This window comes from Bos javanicus, chromosome 21, assembly GCF_032452875.1.
Source record: "Bos javanicus breed banteng chromosome 21, ARS-OSU_banteng_1.0, whole genome shotgun sequence".
Taxonomy (NCBI): Eukaryota; Metazoa; Chordata; class Mammalia; order Artiodactyla; family Bovidae; genus Bos; species Bos javanicus.
The window spans coordinates 22,135,188-22,154,386 of NC_083888.1; the positions used below are offsets into that span (position 1 = coordinate 22,135,188).

The 19,199-nt window shown below is 49.1% G+C and overlaps 1 protein-coding gene across 2 annotated transcripts in view; it reads left to right on the forward strand.

Moving 5' to 3' along the window:
* Positions 1-19,199, forward strand: part of SLC28A1 (solute carrier family 28 member 1) — an 81,793-nt gene that overhangs the window by 43,101 nt on the left and 19,493 nt on the right. For both annotated transcript variants that reach the window (XM_061394012.1, XM_061394010.1), the window contains exons 9-12: positions 1,775-1,855; positions 4,199-4,279; positions 6,697-6,822; positions 18,023-18,153. In XM_061394012.1, the coding sequence (XP_061249996.1) occupies positions 1,775-1,855; positions 4,199-4,279; positions 6,697-6,822; positions 18,023-18,153 (419 nt within the window). The remainder of the gene's footprint in view (positions 1-1,774; positions 1,856-4,198; positions 4,280-6,696; positions 6,823-18,022; positions 18,154-19,199) is intronic.

The window sequence follows — 19,199 nt, forward strand, 5'->3', positions numbered from 1 at the left end:
ATTGGAAGGTGGATTCTTAACCACTGGACCATCAGTACTTTTAATTTTCCACTTTCCCCACTTTACATTTTAGCTTACCACATTATTGGCTTTCCCTGGTGGCTCAGACGGTAAAGAATCTGCATGCAATGCGGGAGACACAGGTTTGATCCTTGGGTTGGGAAGATCCCTTGGAGAAGGAAATGGCAACCCACTCCAGTATTCTTGCCTGAAGAATTCCATGGACAGATGAACCTAGTGGGCTACTAGTTCTGTATGACTTATTATAAGCTGTTTGGAACAAATAGCACATTACAACTGTACAAACGGGGATTTGGTAAAAAGTAAGTCTCCCTCCCAGGTGTCCCCAGTGACCCAGTAGTAAAGGATCCACCTGTCAATGCAGGATAGTCAGGAGGTTTGATCCCTGGGTTGGGAAGATCCCCTGGAGGAGGTAATGGCAATTCACTCCAGTATTCTTGACTGGGAAATCCCATGGACAGAGGAGCCCAGCTGGCTACAGTCCGTGGGGTCACAAAGAGTCAGACACGACTGAAGTGACTGAGCATGCACAGAAGTATCCCTCCCACCCTGATCCCCAAGTCACCCACTTCCATCCCCAAGGTAGCTGCCATTCCTGATCATTTGCATGTTCATCTAATGATATCTGTGCTTACAAGAGCACCCGCCACGCCACCCCCACTTTCTTACTCATAAAGTAGCATACCATGCTTCCTGTTTTACACCTCCCCTTTTTTCCTTTCACAGCCTATCTTGAAAATCATCCCACGCCGCTCAGATTGGGCTTCCTCCCTCTCAATTCCTGACTGGAGTGCATGGCCACACCATAGGTCATCACACTTCTCTTCACTGAAGGATGTTTGCATTGTTGCCAGTCCTTGCTGTTGTCAGTCAGTCTGCAGTGAGGAAGCACTGGGGTGGGGAACACATGGCTCTGGGGAGGAGGGGATGGATGTGAGGAAGCTTTGAAGGGAGAATTGTGGAGGCTTGGAGTCAGTGAAGAGCAGTGGCAAGCCTGGAAATAGGAAATGGGGTGACAGGAGGAAATGTGGGTGTCTGGTCCACAATAAGAGTCATCTGGAGCTCGCCGGCACCAGGCAGAAGCAGAACACTAGAGAGAGGAGGGCCTCTGGAGCCCGAAGCACAGGAAGAGGTTAAGGCCAGCGTCACGGGCCAGGGATTGAACCCCGGGTGGAGGACAGACCCTATGCAAAGTGCTGGGCCCTGAGCCGGCTCCTTAAATCCTTACAACAACCTGCGAGGTCGTCACTTCCTCCCCATCATTTTACAGATGAAGAAGCAGGTGATAAAAAGTGGTGGGCTTGGAACTTCCCAGTGGTCCAGTGGCTAAGAGTCCCTACTCCCAATGCAGGGGGGCCTGGGTTCCCTCCCTGGTCAGGGCACTAGATCCCATGTGCCACAGCTGAAGACCTGCATGCCACAACTAAGACTCAGCACAGTCAAATAAATAAATCTATCTATATATCTGTATATATATCTTAAAAAGTGGCAAACTCAAGTCCTCCCCCTCCACCACAGGGACAGCTGCATAGATGGCTAATGTTCAGAGAGGAGCAGAGAGGACAGCTGCCTCCAGAGTGGTCCCATATGGAATTCCATGCACTGAATTCAGAGCTGCACCCCTGACCCTGTCAGTTCTCTGAGTGGCAGGCTCTTGGAGGAAGCAGGCTGACTGGGGTCTCTGACTGGGGTCCTGTGTGGTATCCTGCCGCCTGTCTGCTTTAACCCGGAGATCTGTGCTCTTTCCTGGCAGGTTTTGCCCATCATTGTTTTCTTCAGCTGTGCCATGTCAGTTCTCTACTACGTGGGCCTCATGCAGTGGGTGATCATGAAGGTGAGTTCCTAAGGTCCTGGTCCAGGCCCACACTCTCCCAGAATGCCTTGCTTTCCCAAGCCCAAACTCTCTCCAGACCCCCTGCTCTGAGAGACTGGACCTCCCGGCATCCCCTGCTCCTAGGGTCAACACCCTCTCAGAGTTTGCTGCTGCTGCTGCTGCTGCTAAGTCGCTTCAGTGGTGTCCAACTCTGTGCGACCCCAGAGACAGCAGCCCACAAGGCTCCCCTGTCCCTGGGATTCTCCAGGCAAGAACACTGGAGTGGGTTGCTATTTCCTTCTCCAATACATGAAAGTGAAAAGTGAAAGTGAAGTCACGAAGTCGTGTCTGACTCTTCGCAACACCACGGACTGCAGTCTACCAGGCTCCTCCGTCCATGGGATTTTCTAGGCAAGAGTACTGGAGTGGGGTGCCATCTCCTTCTCCTCTCAGAGTCTACTACTAACCAAATGCCTTATCACAGGGTCTCTTGTCATGCTGTTAAGGAGACTTGGCGCCACAATCCAATGGGGTCTTTGGAGGGGCTAGTTTATAGAGTTGAGGCTGCATTAGAAGTGTTAGGGGAGCCTGGCAGGCTACAGTCTATAGGGTTGTAAGGAGTTAGACATGACTGGAATGACTTAGCATGCCCACATGTGGGGGAAAAAATAATTTATACCAAAAAGATCTTGAGAGCAGTGGGCCACATGGGCCAGACTCAGCTGATATAAATGTCAGATCCTGTGCATATGTTCATAAAATCTGCCACACGAAACCAGGATGCAGGAGACAGCATTGGACGGCATTGGACCTGGCAAGAGATGCTGAGGGTTTTAGCTGATTGAGCTCAGAATAAACCAGTACATTAGGCAGCTGCCAGAACTGGAGCCTAGGATTATGTTATGAGTGCATGGCAAGCATGAGGGTGGCTAAATTGTTTCAATCGTGTCCAACTCTTTGTGACCTTTTGGATCATAGCCCACCAGTCTCCTCTATTTATGGGATTATCCAAGCAAGAATACTGGAGTGGGTTGCCGTGCCCTCCTCCAGAAAATCTTCCTGACCCAGGGATTGAACCTGCATTTCTTACATCTCCTACATTGTCAGGCAGGTTCTTTACCACTAGCCCACCTGGGAAGCCCATGAGGGTGGCATTTACCCCCAAATCTGGAGAATGTTCAACCAAGGGGCTCTGACAAACTCAGTGTGAGAGAGAGCCTGAGATCACACCTTCCATAGAATGGCTGAAGGAAGGGGGATGAAGGGTCAGAAAGAGAAGGCCAGGGTGAAGGAGGTTAGGGATAGGATTCTAAACACTTACAGATGAAAGATTAGGGAAAAATCAGCCTGAGAGGTACTTGCAGGGGAGAGAAATTCCAGGGAAGCAGACTTGATGTTGATTGAAAGAAAGGACTTTTTTTTTTCTTTTGGCATATCACACAGCATGCAGGATCTCAGTTCCCCAACCAGGGATTGAACCTGGGCCCTCAGCAGTGAGAACAGAGTCCTAACCACTGGACTCTATGGCCCTATATTTGACCAGGGAATTCCCAAGAAAGAACTTTTTAATACAGTGTTTCCCAAAGCCTTTCTACAAAAACTCTAGTTTCACAGCAGATTAGTAAATGCTACTAGGTAAAGGGATCCCATAGTCAAATAATTTATTTTTAAAAACATTTTTGGCCACACTGCAGGGCATGTGGGCTCTTAGTTCCCTGACCAGGAATCAAACCCATATCCCCTGCAGTGGAAGTGCAGAGCTTTAATCACTGGACCACCAGGGAAGTCCCATGGTCAAATAATTTTGTCAAGCTTATCTGGACTCTGGACTAAATTTAAACAAGTTTCATGCAGGAGTTCTCAGAGCCTTTGCTAAGCTAACAAGTGTTGGCCATCTCCAAGGCATGTGTGTGTACAGCAGTTCTCAAATATATTTGACCAGTGTGTGTGTTTAGTCACTGAGTTATGTCTGACTCTTTGTGACCCCATGGACTGTAGCCCTCCAGGATCCTCCATTCATGGGATTCTCCAGGCAAGAATACTGGCGTGGACTGCCATTCCCTTCTGCAGGGGGTCTTCCTGACCCAGGGATGGAACCTGGATCCCCTGCATTGCGGGTAGATTCTTTACTGTATGAACCACCAGGGAAGCCCTATATTTGACCAGGGAATCCTTTTTTCACGGACAGTAAGCCCTCATCAATGGATGTATGGAAGGAGAAGATGAATGGATCTTTGGGGAAATGCAGATGAGGAGGTCCTAACGGGGTTGGAAGGAAGGCTTTTATGGCACTTCCACCCCGACTGTCTCTGCCTCTGAGGCTTGCTGATGCCAATCCACAAAAAGCACCCTGCTTCCTTCCAGATCTCCTGGCTGATGCAGATCACCATGGGCACCACGGCCACAGAGACCCTGAGTGTGGCTGGGAACATCTTTGTGAGCCAGGTGGGTACTGCAGCCTCCTGTCCCCAAGGAGGGTGGGGACCCTGCATCCCCAGAGCCCTGCTTCCATCAGAAGAGCCGATCAAACCTCCTGCCAGGGTCACCAGGGTCCTGGAGACGCTCCTTTGGGAAATACACTCTGTGCCTGGGTCAAGCCAATGAGGATGATGTCTGCCTGGTACCTCCCACCACCTTTTATCCTAGGTGAAGGCTGTCTTCAGCTTAGAGGCTCACGAATCCTACAGATGGAGCCCAAAGTTCTCCTTTTATACATGCGGAAGCTGGGGTCCAGGGGTGGGGATGCCTTGCCAAGATCCCACAATATAAGCCAGGACTTAGAATCCACGTCTTCTTCTTCCTGGTTGGGGTTCCTTCCACATCATCAGTTTGTCCTTTTTCCCCCTGTCTCTTTCTGAAAGAATATTTTCCAATATAACTTTGACTCTGAAGGGACTATCAGTCCTGAGTCCCTTTCAGAAGGCCTGGCCTTCCTAGGGGTGTGACATGGTGACCATTGTAGAATCCTGGCCTACCTGCCCAACATGTAAGTCATCAAAAAGACATACTTGCCAAAGTATGGCAACTATGGGCAGTTTAGGAAACTTCGGAGAATATCTACAATTTTTTTTTTGCTTCGATCCAAGTGGATTGATTTCAAGGGTTTTTTGTGTTTTTTTCTTTAAAAGGCAGATGTGCTCTCGGATAAATTGTCCAATGTCCCTTAGATGTTCAAAATGAGGCAAAAAGGAAAAGGTACTTCAGTATTTTATATGAGATTTTATTTTATATGAGATGTTGCAAATGTAATCAGTGGTTTTTGTTGAGAAATACAAATTTTAGATTGTAAAGAGTTCCGAAGGTGAATTAACTTGGGTGGGGGTAGGGAGCCTTCAAGAATTAGCAGCATCATTTCAAGCTCAGTGTTGGTGGGCGTGGGCCCTCTTCTCTGTCTGCTCATGTCCCTAGAGGATTCCCACCTCTCCACCCATGGCTTAAATACTTCTTCTCCCTTAACTCCAGTCTGGTATACATCCCACTGCTCCCTTCACCTTCCACTTGGATATCCTTAGATAATTCACTAGAGCTTAGTTGCTAAGTCATGTACCAATCTGTGCCACACTATGGACTATAGCCCACCAGGCTCCTCTGTCCACTGGATTCTCCAGGCAAGAATACTGGAGTGGGTTGGCATTTCCTTCTCCAAGGGATCTTCCTGACCCAGGGATTGAACCTGTGTCTCCTGCATTACAGGTGGATTCTTTACCAATGAGCTACCTGGGAAGCCCAGATAATTCACTAGATTAAGGCTAAACAAGCGGAACCCTTGAGTTCCTCTCTCAACGTACGTGTGTGTGTGTGTGTGTGTGTGTGTGTGTGTGTGTGTGTGTGTGTGTCTTTCAACCAAAAATCTGGGTGCCATCCTTCCTCCCTCTGCTTCTCTTGCTCCCAGCTGCTCCCAGTCCATCAGCAAGTCCTGCCAGCTCTGCCCCACACCACATCCCAGACCTGCCCCGCTGCCCTTCTCCTCTGCTATGAGTCACCCTTGTCTCTCACCTGGATACTGCAGTCGCCTCCTCTCTGCTCTTCCTGCCATGACCACTGCCCCTACTGTCCATCCTTCACACACACATTTGAGTGGCCCTTTAAAAACACAAGTCAGGACTTCCCTGGTGGTCCAGTGGTTAAGACTCTGCACTTCCAGTGCAGGGGGTGCAGGTTTGATCCCTGGTCAGGGAACTAAGATTCCACATGCTGTGGGATGTAGCAAAAAGAAAGAAAAAAAAAAAACTCACAAGTCAGATCATGCCACTCCTTACTGAGGTCCACTGCTTACCCTGGCTTGTCCATCTGCCCTCCTCCTCCCCTCATCTCTCTCCCTCTTCCATAGCACAGTCTGGAACACAGTGTGTGCTGGAATTATTTATTGAATGAGTAAATGAATGGCTCTGAGCTTCCCCATGTGCTCTTTCTTTCTGGCAACCCCCTCATCTTTATTGGAAGTTCAGGCTTGGAGTTAAATCTGCTTCTGGTCTTTTGCATGAACAGAGGCAATTCTTTGAACCTCTCTGATCTTCTGCTCTCCTGGAACATGGGGATGACCACTTCCTTCCCAGAAGGGTGGAAGTGATGAGTGTCAGGTGCTTAGCTGAGTGCCTGTACGTGGGAGGCACTGGACGCAGGGGAGCATTATCAGGTCAGAAGGAAGGTCTGGGGGTCCTTTGACAGAGCTTGGCTTTTGCCAAGGTTCTGAGAACTTCAGCCAAGTACAGATGCTGGTCCTTACCCCTCCCTGCTGTCTCTTCCCCTGGGGTCCCCCAGTCATCACTGTGACCCACTCACTCCCAGGGGTGAGGACATCTCTACTGCCCCCCGTGCTAGCCTGGCCAGCTCTGCTTGTCTGACGTCTTTCCCTTTTGCAGACCGAGGCTCCTCTACTCATCCGACCCTACTTGGCAGACATGACACTCTCTGAAATCCACGCTGTCATGACCGGAGGCTACGCCACCATTGCCGGCAGCCTGCTGGGTGCTTATATCTCCTTTGGGGTACGTACAGCCCCCTTCTGCTTGCTGAAAACCAAGAACCTGAAACCTACCTTTGTGGGAGCCCCACACAGCTCCTGGCCAGATCGTTCTGGGGTCTTCTCTCATGGGCTGCATCCTGAACCAGGGCTCCTGTGATGGTGGGGGTAGAGGCTTCACCTGAGTAAGGCGGGCCAGGTGGGCTGGGCCATTTGGGCTCCTCACGTGGCCAAAGCATCCCAGTGTTCTGTTTACTGAGCACCAACTGCATGCTAGGCAAAGTGCGAGGTGTTTAGTATCCCGATTTTACAGATGAGGAAATTGAGACTCGGAGAATAAGTGAGGTGTCCAAAGCCAGAATTTGAGCCCAGATCTGTCTGACTCCAAAACACAGACACACTGTCCTCCACCTAGGCCATCCCTGGAGATTTGTCCTACTTTTCTTCCACCCCTGCCTCCTCTCCACCACATTCTCTCTTGGCACATGTCCTTCCTCTACTCCTAAATTATTACTTGTGCAGCTTTCTGAGCATAATGCATTTCTAGGTCAAATTCCAATGGTATGAATCTGGCCTTTAAACCCATCCCAACACTACTGCATGGCAACCTGAGATGAATCTTGTGTGTCCCAACAAAGTGCCTGGTAATAATGTGTCATGTGTGCGTGCGCGTGCTAAGCCACTTCAGTTGCGTCTGGCTCTTTGTGACTGTAGCCCACCAGGCTCCTCTGTCCATGGGATTTCCCAGGCAAGAATACTGGAGTGGGTTGCCATTTCCTTCTCAAGGATTGTATTTGGATAAAACACTATACTTGTCTTTGCTTTTACATGCAAGTCTTTAAAAATCTCATTTTCCCCCTTAACTATCAAAGAAATTCTTGCTTCTTAAAGAAGTGAATAAAGTAAAAAAACAAACTCCCTTACTGCCACTTCCCATGGATAATTCCCTTTACTGGATCAGAACAGCAGTGCTCAGTGTTGTCCATGGGCTAGCAGCACCAGATTCACTTGGGAACTTGTCAGAAACACAAGTTCTTAGGTCCCTCCCCAGACCTGCTGAATCAGAAACACTGTGGATCGGGCCGAGTATCCTGTGTTGGAACAAGCCTTCCAGGTGATTCTGATACTCGCTCAGTTTGAGAACCATGAGTTAAAATATGTCATTCCAGCTTGTGCTGTTTAGTTGCTCAATTATGTCTGACTCCGCAACTCCATGGACTGTAGCCCACCAGGCTCCTCTGTCCAGGGGATTTTCCAGGCAAGATTACTGGAGTGGGTTGCCATTTCATTCTCCAGGGGCTCTTTCTGACCCAGGGATCAAACCCACATCTCCTGCATTGGCAGGCAAATTCTTTACAGCTGAGCCACCGAGAAAGTCCTTCATTCCAGATATTTCTGTGTAAATAGTCATTTAAGAATATATACCTGAATACACATATGCTTTCTTTCTTTAAAAAAAAAAAAAAACTAAAGATGAGTAATTCTATTCACACTTTCTTACAACTTGCCTTTTTCTTATAAAATTCTGAGCATGACATGAAATCCAGAAGTGTAAAGGAAAAAGTTGACAGAGCTAACTAATAAAAATGAGAAACCTCTGAATGGTGAAAGTCACAATTTTTTAAAATGTTAATGATTGATCAGGAAAAAAAGTTCATAAATTATAAACAGATATTCAAGCTTACTGAGAGTTGAAATTAAAACAGTAATAACTTACATTTCTTCTAAAGATATGCAAAAATTTACATGCCTCTAAACAGCAAGGTTGTGGGGTATTCATATATTCTTTAAAAAAATTTTTTTATTTATTTATTTGGCTGCGTTGAGCCTTAGTTGCAGCACTCTGATGTTCACTGCATCAAGCAGATCTTTCATCGCAGCTCACAGACTTTCTAGTTGTGAAGCATGGACTTAGTTGCTCCGTGGCATGTGGGATCTCAGTTCCCCAACCAGGGTTGGAACCCAAATCCCCTGCTTTGGAGGTGAACTCTTAACCACTGGACCATCAAGGAAGTGCCTCATATACTCTTTGAAAATGAAAGTGTTAGTAGCTCAGTCAGGTCCAACTCTTTTTGAGCCCATGGACTGTAGCCCACCAGGTTCCTCTGTCCATGGAATTCTCCAGGCAAGAATACTGGAGTGGGTAGCCATTCCCTTCTCCAAGGGATCTTCCTGACCCGGGGATCAAACCTGGGTCTCCTGCATTGCAGGAAGATTCTTTACCATCTGAGTCACCAGGGAAGCCCAAATCTTAGCCGTGATGAAATCCACAGCCAACTTAGTTTTCCTCCAGAACAACCTGTGGCGATTTCTTGTTTATCACTGCTGCTGCCATCATGCTGACCTCAGGGAGTGCCAGGCCCCCTTCTATGCTCTGGTCCAAATGTGGCCGTACTCAGCCATCCCCTCAAATAAAACATTCCCTGGCAGAGTCCTGCAAAGCTCCCCCTCAGCCACCAAGGCCTTCAGGTACTCGCCGGGCTGCGAGGGGTGGATGTAGTGTAGAGAACAACTGTTCCTGGTGTCCCCATTTGAGGCAGTGGACTCTACAGTGACCTCAGATGGGGCTGTACTGACCCGCTGCGCTCTCAGATGTTTTCACTTTGGCTCACATTAAATGAACTCTCTTGGTAAGGCTAACACTCGAAGCTCATCATAGCTTCTACCAGCTGTTGCAGAGGCCACAAAGCTACAGTAATCAAAACAGTGTGGTACTGGTATCTGGGTAGACATGTGAAAGTGAAAGTTGCTCAGTCCCGACAAGCTCTTTGCGACCCTGTGGACTGTATAATCCATGAAATTCTCCAGACCAGAATACTGGAGTGGGTAACCTTTCCCTCCCTTCTCCAGGAGATCTTCCCAACCCAGGGATCAAACCTAGGTCTCCCGCACTGCGGGCTGCTGCTTTACCAGCTGAGCCACAAGGGAAGCCCAAGAATACTGCAGTGGGTAGCCTATCCCTTCTCCAGGGGATCTACCTGCCCCAGGAAACGAACTGGGGTCTCCTGTACTGCAGGCGGATTCTTTACCATCTGAGCTATGCTGCTGCTGCTGCTGCTGCTGCTAAGTCGCTTCAGTCGTGTCCGACCCTGTGCGACCCCATAGACGGCAGCCCAGCAGGCTCCCCTATCCCTGGGATTCTCCAGGCAAGAACACTGGAGTGGATTGCCATTTCCTTCTCCAATGCATGAAAGTGAAAAGTGAAAGTGAAGTCGCTCAGTCGTGTCCGACTCCTAGCAACCCCATGGACTGCAGCCTACCAGGCTCCTCCGTCCATGGGATTTTCCAGGCAAGAGTACTGGAGTGGGTGCCATTGCCTTTTCCCATCTGAGCTATGAGGGAAGCCCATATGAGGGAAGCGCATATGAGGGATAGACACGTAGACCAATCAAATAGAACTGAGAGTCCGCTCTGGGCCCGCAAGAATGCGGGTTGGAATCTTCTCAGCAGAGTCCGGAGCTCTCTGCCCGCGGACGGGAGGGAGCTGGCGGAGCTGCCACCGCCTCAACCCCAGGCCTCCCGCGCCGAGGCTACTCCCGCCTGCTGATAAAGAGGCTCGGGGAAGGGTGGGCGCCGAGCTCCGGCGGCCCCTGCAGGCCGGGCGGCGGGCGAGGCTGAGCGCAGGGCTCCTCTACCCAGACCAGCAGCCCTCGGAGTCCTCCGGCACCGAGCGGCTCCTGCGGCTAGAAAAGGAAGGAGTGAGGGTTTGGAAGCAGCCAGGGTTGTGCTGGGGTCCCGAGGCTAGAATCGCTCCCTTCTAAGCCTCTGGTAGGGAGACCGAGGTGTGGGCAGGGGGGTCAGGAGGCGGAGGACTGAGCAAGGAGACTTCTGGAGCCTCTTCCAGAGGGAAACCCATATACTCTTTCAGTTCAGTTCAGTTCAGTCGCTCAGTCGTGTCCAACTCTTTGCGACCCCATGAATTGCAGCACCCCAGGCCTCCCTGTCCATCACCGACTCCCGGAGTTCACTCAAACTCATGTCCATCAAGTCGGTGATGCCATCTAGCCATCTCATCCTCTGTTGTCCCCTTCTCCTCCTGCCCCCAATCCCCCAGCATCAGAGTCTTTTCCAATGAGTCAACTCTTCGCATGAGGTGGCCAAAGTATTGGAGTTTCAGCTTTAGCATCATTCCTTCCAAAGAACACCCAGGACTGATCTCCTTCAGAATGGACTGGTTGAATCTCCTTGCAGTCCAAGGGACTCTCAAGAGTCTTCTCCAACACCACAGTTCAAAAAACATTCTTTGACGCTCAGCTTTCTTCACAGTCCAACTCTCACATCCATACATGACTACTGGAAAAACTGTAGCCTTGACTAGATGGACCTTTGTTGGCAAAGTAATAATGTCTCTGCTTTTTAATATGCTGTTTAGGTTGGTCCAGAGAAGGCAATGGCACCCCACTCCAGTACTCTTGCCTGGAAAATGCCATGGATGGAGGAGCCTGCTGGGCTGCAGTCCGTGGGGTTGCTAAGAGTCGGACACGACTGAGCGACTTCACTTTCACTTTTCACTTTTATGCATTGGAGAAGGAAATGGCAATCCACTCCAGTGTTCTTGCCTGGAGAATCCCAGGGATGGGGGAGCCTGGTGGGCTGCCGTCTAGGGGTCACACAGAGTCGGACACGACTGAAGTGACTTAGCATAGCATAGCATAGCATAGCATAGGTTGGTCATAACTTTCCTTCCAAGGAGTAAACGTCTTTTAATTTCATGGCTGCAGTCACTATCTGCAGTGATTTTGGAGCCCAAAAAAATAACGTCTGACACTGTTTCCACTGTTTCCCCATCTATTTCCCATGAAGTGATGGGATGGGAGTATAATTTGCTCTAACCTTTTTGGAGAACACTTATCCGTCAGTTTAAAAATACTCCTTCCTGTTGATCCAGTTGGCAATATCATGATACAGAAATATTTTCACAAGTGGTCAAAGGATGAAAAATCCCAGCATCGTTTGTAATAGCAAAAACCATCAATGTGTTACAGGATGGGAATGAGCTGGGTAAGTTCATCCATGCAGTGCACTGTTGCTCAGTCCCTAGGTTGAGGTTGAGCCTCCATGTTGCTGATTTGGAGAAGAGCAGTCTGCCTTGTGTTGGGCAAGAAGTAACAGTCAGAACTGGACATGGAAAAGGGACTGGTTCAAAATCAGGAAAGGAGGCTGTATATTTTATATTGTCAACCGTGTTGGAGAAGACAGACTCTTGAGAGTCCCTTGGACTGCAAGGAGATCCAACCAGTCCATTCTAAAGGAGATCAGTCCTGGGTGTTCATTGGTAGGACTGATGTTGAAGCTGAAACTCCAATACTTTGGCCACCTGATTCGAAGAGTGACTCATTGGAAAAGACCCTGATGCTGCGAAAGATTGAAGGCAGAAAGAGAAGGGGACGACAGAGGATGAGATGGTTGGATGGCATCACTGACTCGATGGACATGAGTTTGAACAAACTCTGGGAGATAGTGAAGGACAGGGAAGCTTGGTGTGCTGCAGTTCATGGGGTCACAAAGAGTAGGACACGACTGAGTGACTGAACAACAACAACAACAACAGCTTACCTTTCCCAGCACCCAGGCTCTCCTGATGCTGTGCCTGAGTGGGTCAGGGGTGACAGAATGACCTGCACTGTCCCCTTCTCTGGTCCCAGATTCCACTTGTCTTTCTTTCCCGTGTCCTTCGGGATGGGGAAACCCGCTCCTTGGTGCTCCCTTCCCTCAGAACACCTAGGCCACACTGGGAGGCTCAGCTCCACATACTCACAGAGCTGTCTGGGCAGGATAGCTGCTGCCACGTGATTTTCAAGAAGGCCCCTTGCACTCTGGGGCTTTGTCTTCTCCCGGCAAATCCCATGTAGAATGTTAGCATTTGGTTTACAGCTTGTCTCACCTGGGCCTAGGAAAGGCCCATGAGAGCTGGTGCATGCCCGCTCCTCCCCTAAAACTCACCATCAATTGATTTTGGAAGGAATTTGATATTTCAGAAATGAAAACTAAAGACTTTGGTCCCGAAACTCTTCACAGTGGCTATTGAGGGAAGGCCTGCCCTATTATCTTTAGGACTTAAAGACTTTATACTTTTTTTTAGAATAATCTATTTATTTCTGGCTGTGCAGGGTCTTTGTTGCTGGGCACTGGCTTTCTCTAGTTGTGGCTAGCGGGGGCTGGGGCTGCTCTTCATTTCGGTGTGGGGGCTTCTCATTGCAGCGGCTTCTCTTGCTGTGGAGCACGGGCTCTAAGGTGCATGGGCTTCAGTAGTTGTGGCACATGGGCTCAGTTGCCGCATGGCATGTGGAATTTTCCTGAACCAGGAATCAAACTTGGGTCCCCTGCATTGGTAGGGGAGACTCTAAACCACTGAACCCCCAGGGCAGTTCAAACCTTAGAGCCTTTAAATGCCTTAACTTTGTCCTGGGTCCCACAGGCAGTTGAAAGAATGGTGTTCTTTTCTACCACACGAGCATGAGTGTTGCTGCTATTACTTAAGACTGAAGTACTGGAAAAACTCTTATCCCTTTCCGACAATCGTCTTACAACTCAGCCTCTTTTTCTTTCCCTTGCTTGGGCCAGAGTCCAGGTCCAGCCCCAGGCAGGCAGGCCTCCCTAATGAAGAGGCCTGGGGCCCCACTCCCCTTTAGCTCCACAGAAGGTGCAGAGGCCGCCCGGATCAGGCAGTGGCTGCGGATCTCTATCCACAGCCTCTGGTCTGGAAGCCCCAGACTAGTTGGCCTGCTGAAAGGCCACATCCCTTTCCTCCTCCCCTCTGACCTCTGGATCTGCCTCCAGTCTGGCCACAGAAAGCTCTCTTCTGCCCCCACCTGGCTCTTGGCTGCCACTGCAGCAACCCGGGAGTGGGGGCGGGGGAGGGGGGGTGGGGGTGCGGAGGGTTGGGAGTCGCTTCCTCCCGAAGCCCTGCCATCCCACCCTCCCCAGTCTCTCCTATTACTCTCCCGTCCAGGCAGTTCCTCATGGAGTCTTTGGCCCTGCCCTTAGCCCCTGAATTCCAGAGAGATCTCGCCTCTCTCTCTTCCTTTCTCTTTGATGCTCAACTTCTGGCTACCTCTTCCTGCACCTTCCTATTGCTAAAAGCTGCATATTTCTAGACCTGCACTGTCAGACATAGTCAGTAGCCACTAACTGCACATGGCTGTTGAAACTTGAACTGTGGCCAGTCTGAAATGAGGTCTGCTGTGAGACTTGGTGTGAAGAAATCAATTAGTATGTTTTATTGATAAGTTCTAGGGCTTCCCTAGTGGCTCAGAAGGTAAAGAATCTGCCTGCAATGCAGGAGACCTGGGTTTGATCCCTGGGTTGGGAAGATCCCCTGGAGAAGGCAATGGCAGCCCACTCCAGTATTCTTGCCTGGAGAATCTCATGGATAGAGTAGCCTGGTGGGCTATAGTCCATGGGGTTGCAAAGAGTTGGACACAACTGAAGGACTAATACTCCACTTTACTTCATTGGTAAGTTTCTTTTTCTTTTTTCTTTTTATACCTTTTTTTTTTTTTACTTCATTGGTAAGTTTTACATTGACTACATGGGTAAATGATAATATATTAGATATATTGGGTTAAGTTAAATACATCATCAAAATTAATTTCATCTATTTCTTTTTACCTTTAAAAAAAGATTTATTTATTTTTATGTATTTATTTTTGACTGTGCTGGATCTTTGTTGTGAGCAAGGGCTTTCTCTAGTTGTGGCGAGCAGGGGCTACTCTTTGTTGCAGTGTGGAGGCTTCTCTTGTTTCAGATCATGGGCTCTAGAGCACAGACTCAATAGCTGTGGTACTCTGGCTTAGTTGTCCTGAATCATGTGGGATCTTCCATGACTGGGGATCGAACCCTGGCATTGACAGGTGGATTCTTAACCACTAGACCACTTGCTAGAAAACTTAAATCACAGATGTGGTTTCCATTATATTTCTATCAAATGACACTGGTCTAGATTTGGTCTGAAGTCCCAAGGGACCTCAATGAATCCTTTCATTGTGACCCTTTTTAGCATGTTTGCCCAAAAAAACTCTAAAGCAGCTGCGAGCTCTCTCTCTAGCCCCAGAAACTGGTCTCCTTACCTACTCCTCTGGTTCAGGACCACTGTGAGAGGGGATCCAGATATGTACCTCAGGCTGTGAATACATTATAGGTTGAGGGGGTGGCCACTGATGTTCCTCGATCAATTGTACAAGAGTAAGAGCTCCTGGGACAGAGTCTGGGGCTTCTGAACGGGGCCAAGTAAGAGTCAGCCACATCCTGAGTCTTCCCCATGTGTAAAATGGGCAGAATTCCTGCCCACCTCATGGCAGTCTAAGAATCAAATGCAATAATAGCCAGAAAACACCCGCACAGTGTTGAAGAAGTGATCGTCCTTTCTCTGACATGTTAGGGTCAGAAGTCAGTCCTTCTGAAACTGGTCTCTTATGCTCTGGGCATGCTCTGTCGATCAGTTGTGTCCGACTCTTTATGATCCCATGGACTGTAGCCGGCCAGGTTCCTCTATCCATGAGATTTTCCTGGCAAGAATACTGGAATGGATTGCCACGCCCCCTCCAGGGGATCTTCCCAACCCAGGGATTGAACCTGGGTCTCTTGCACCACCTCCTGCGTTGCAGACGGATTCTCTACTGCTGAGCCACAGGGGAAGCCCTTATGCTCTGTAGTGTCTGGATTTACTTCCTTTCTCAGTAAAGATCTTTTTGAAAATTCAGATGGAGGGTTCCTACCCTCTCTCCCTCTTCACATAGGAGAGCTTTGGGTAGAGAAGGGCAGGCCTTGGAGAGGAGTGGGCCATAGGATGCTGGGGCACAGAAGGCATTCCTGAGCCAGGGTCTGGAAGCAGGGCAGGGGTATGTCATGGCCCTGAGAAGTAGCTGACAGGGAGGAGTGTATGGGCTGGCCCAGTGCCCCAGAGAGCCCTGCTGGTGCAGGACTTAGCCCTTTCCAAGATGAGCAGGAAATGACGGCCTAAGGCATTTGAGGTAGTGGCCGCAACCGACCCACTCACAGGGCAGCGTCCAGGAGTGTGACACCTGCGGGGTGTGCTCCCCGCTGAGACTCGAACTGACAAACCAGAGGCAGCCTCCAAGCTGGAGGAAAGGGGAGGGTCCTGGCGGCTAGAGGTAAAATCCCAAGATTCCAGTGGTGGCATTGTGCCCGCTAGAGCTGGACAGCCCAGGAGGAGGAGGCCAGCCAAGTCCCAAAGGTCAGCCTGTAAAGTCCAGAGAGGACACCTGCCTGAGGCTGTCTATTCCCACAGCATCAGCACGGTGGCACATCCAGTGCCCGTGATGGGTGTTTGGGGGGTGGGTGCTGGAGCCAGTACACTACCTTACCACCGAAAGGAAACAAGGGGCTTTAGAAGAAGAAGGAGGATATTACAGGGGTTTCAGAGCCTCGGCAGGTCTCTCAGGGCTGGTTCCCTGTCAGCAGTTCCTGGTACTTCCATGGGCTTCTTCTTTTTAAAAACTATTTATTTGTTTAATTTACTTATTTGGCTGAGCCGGTTCTTAGTTGTGGCACACGGGCTCTTTGATCTTCACTGTGGCACGCAGGATCTTCATTTAGTTGTGGCATTCGAACTCTGAGTTGCAGCATGTGGGATCCAGATCCCTGACCAGGGATCGAACCTGAGCCCCCTGCATTGGGAAGCCACTGGACCTTAGCCAGTGGACCACCAGGAAGGTCCCCCATGGCCCTCTTTGGCCTTCTGCTTTTGTTAACCTAAGCACGTAGCTTAAACTTACCTCCTGTCTTTTTGTTCCTCTTTATTTGAAATTTAAGAACTGCAGTTGATTTATTATCAACTTTAAGGAGAAGTCTATTTTATTTTTCTGTCTATAAAAGCAAGATATATCATTGTGGACATTTAGGAAATATGCAAAAAAGCTGAAAAACAAGAAAATCGTTCTGGCCCTACTAGCCAGGGACAGATAATTGGTTGGCATTTTGGTGTATTTCTTTCCGATCTTCTTTTTATGCAGAGTTGTGGAGTTTGTTTTCGCCCCCATCATTGTGGTTACGCTCTATATGCAAGTTTGTGGGCGTTTCTCCATGTTATTGTGAAGCCTTGGTAACCATTGTTTTTGATGGCAGCTTGACAATGCTTAGCTATTCCCCCATTGTTACATGTTTGTGTGCTCTGTGCTCAGTCCTGTCCTACTTTTCATGACCCCGTGGACTATAGCCCTCCAGGGTCCTTTGTCCATGAGATTTCTCAGGCAAGAATACTGGAGTGGGTTATCATTTCCTGGGTTGAAGATCCAGGGGATCTTCCCAACCCAGGGATGGAGCCTCCTGTGTCTCTTTCATTGGCAGGTGAATTCTTTACCACCGAGTCCCCTGGGAATCCCTTATTGTGTGTTTGGTTGGTTCTAACTTTCCCACTTGGTAAATAACACAGTGGTGAAAAAGTGTCACGTCTCTGTAAGAGAAGAAGAAAGCAAAGTGTTTGAGACCACAGTAAGGATACAATTCAGGAAGGAACACTCCCAAGGGCTCTGGTTGCTCCATCATCTTGCTGCAAAACGCTTCTATAGCCTGGCTCCAGGAGACAAGAACTGGGGCCAAAAGGGTGGCTATTGTAGGAGGAGATATCCTTAGAAACAGTTCTCTGACCACAGGAGTGGAGATAATGAGTTGTTTTGAAGTGATGAGTTACCCTTCACAGTAAGTGACAGGAGGAGTCCTGTAGAGGGAAGACATCCCTTTACTCTGAGGTCACATTAGGTCACATCTTGGGTAAATTCCAACTCTTGGGCTCTGTGAGCTTTGTCTGAAATCATCACAAGCCCCTCAGCCAGTGATGAAGCAGCCCTCAGATCAGTGGTCAAAGAGAGACAGCCTAGAAGGGAAGGAAGAACCTTGAACTTGGAGCCAAAAGACACAATAGGTCTTTTGTGATTCCTTCTCTTCCTGTATTATGGGAAAGCCATATTTAACCCTTTGGGGGCCTCAGTTTTCCTGTCTCTTAAGTGGGATAACAATACTCGCCCTGCCTAACTTCCCGAAGTTCTAACTTCCTGAAGTCCTGCCTGTAAGGCTCTGTGCGTGCAGACTCTGACCCTCTACACATGAAATGAATTAATACTATCAGCATCAATGGCAGCAGGACAGCGATGGTGACGCACCAGTGGGGTGCACCCGTGCTCCCCTGCTTCCCTGGGGCTGCACTTCCCGGGCTGCATGTTTCCTCTGACATCTCTCTATAACCCTGTCCGTACTCCCTCTTGCAGATCGATGCTGCCTCCCTAATTGCGGCCTCTGTGATGGCTGCTCCTTGTGCTTTAGCCCTCTCCAAGCTGGTCTACCCAGAGGTGGAGGAGTCCAAGTTCAGAAGTGAGGAAGGCGTGAAACTGACCTACGGGTGAGCACAACAAGAGGGCCTGCACAGAAGGAAGCCAGGGCTGGGCAGGGACAGGAACAGTCAGGGCCGCAGCAGGTCCTGTGTGCTCTGCCGCCCACTGTCTTTCACCAAGCCCAGCCTATCTCCCCTCTCAGCCACTGCCCTACCTGTGGCTTACCTTCAGAAAATGCAGGATCCAGGTCTCGAATCTCATCTTCCAGTCTCTGACCAGCGGGATGTGCCTGGTGTGTGTGTATGTGTGTGTGTGCGTGCGTGCTGAGGAGGGCATGAAAACCACGCCACCTCTCTACATGACCCCAGCATCAATCATTGACATAGTGAGCTCTGTCCTTGACTTCACTCACCTCCTAATATCTCTTCATCACTGTCTTAGCAACCTTTGTGTAACATTTAATTCTAAAAAAATATTGAAAGATAACACTTTGGACAAATGTACTTGTGGATACAATGGGTGGCCCCAACCTCATAACTGCCTGAAGGTCTGGGGCAGCATTGCCCTAGAGGAATATAACATGAGTCACATGTATAATTAACATTTCCTAGTGATCATCTTTAAAAAGTAAAGTGGTGATTTTTTAATAAGATGATTTTAGTAAGATGTTTTGACTCAATATATCCAAAATATTGTCATTTTAATGTGTATTTGGTATAAAAATTATTACTATTTCAGGGACTTCCCTGGTGATCCAGTGGTTAAGACTCCATGCTCCCAATGCAGGGGGTGTGGCTTTGATCCCTGGTCAGGGAACTAGGGTCTTCCCAGGTGGCTTAGTGGTAAAGAATCTGCCTGCCAATGCAGAAGACACGGGTTTGATCCCTAGGTTGGGAAGATCCCCTTGAGAAGGAAATAGCAACCCACTCTAGTATTCTTGACTGGAGAATTCCCTGGACAGAGGAGCCTGATGGGCTATGGTACATGGGGTCACAAAGAGTTGGACATGACTGAGTGACTGAGCATGCATGCATGGAGGGAACTAGGCCCCTCATGATGCAACTAAAGATCCCAAATGCTGCAACAAAGATCCTGTGTGTCGCAACTAAGACTC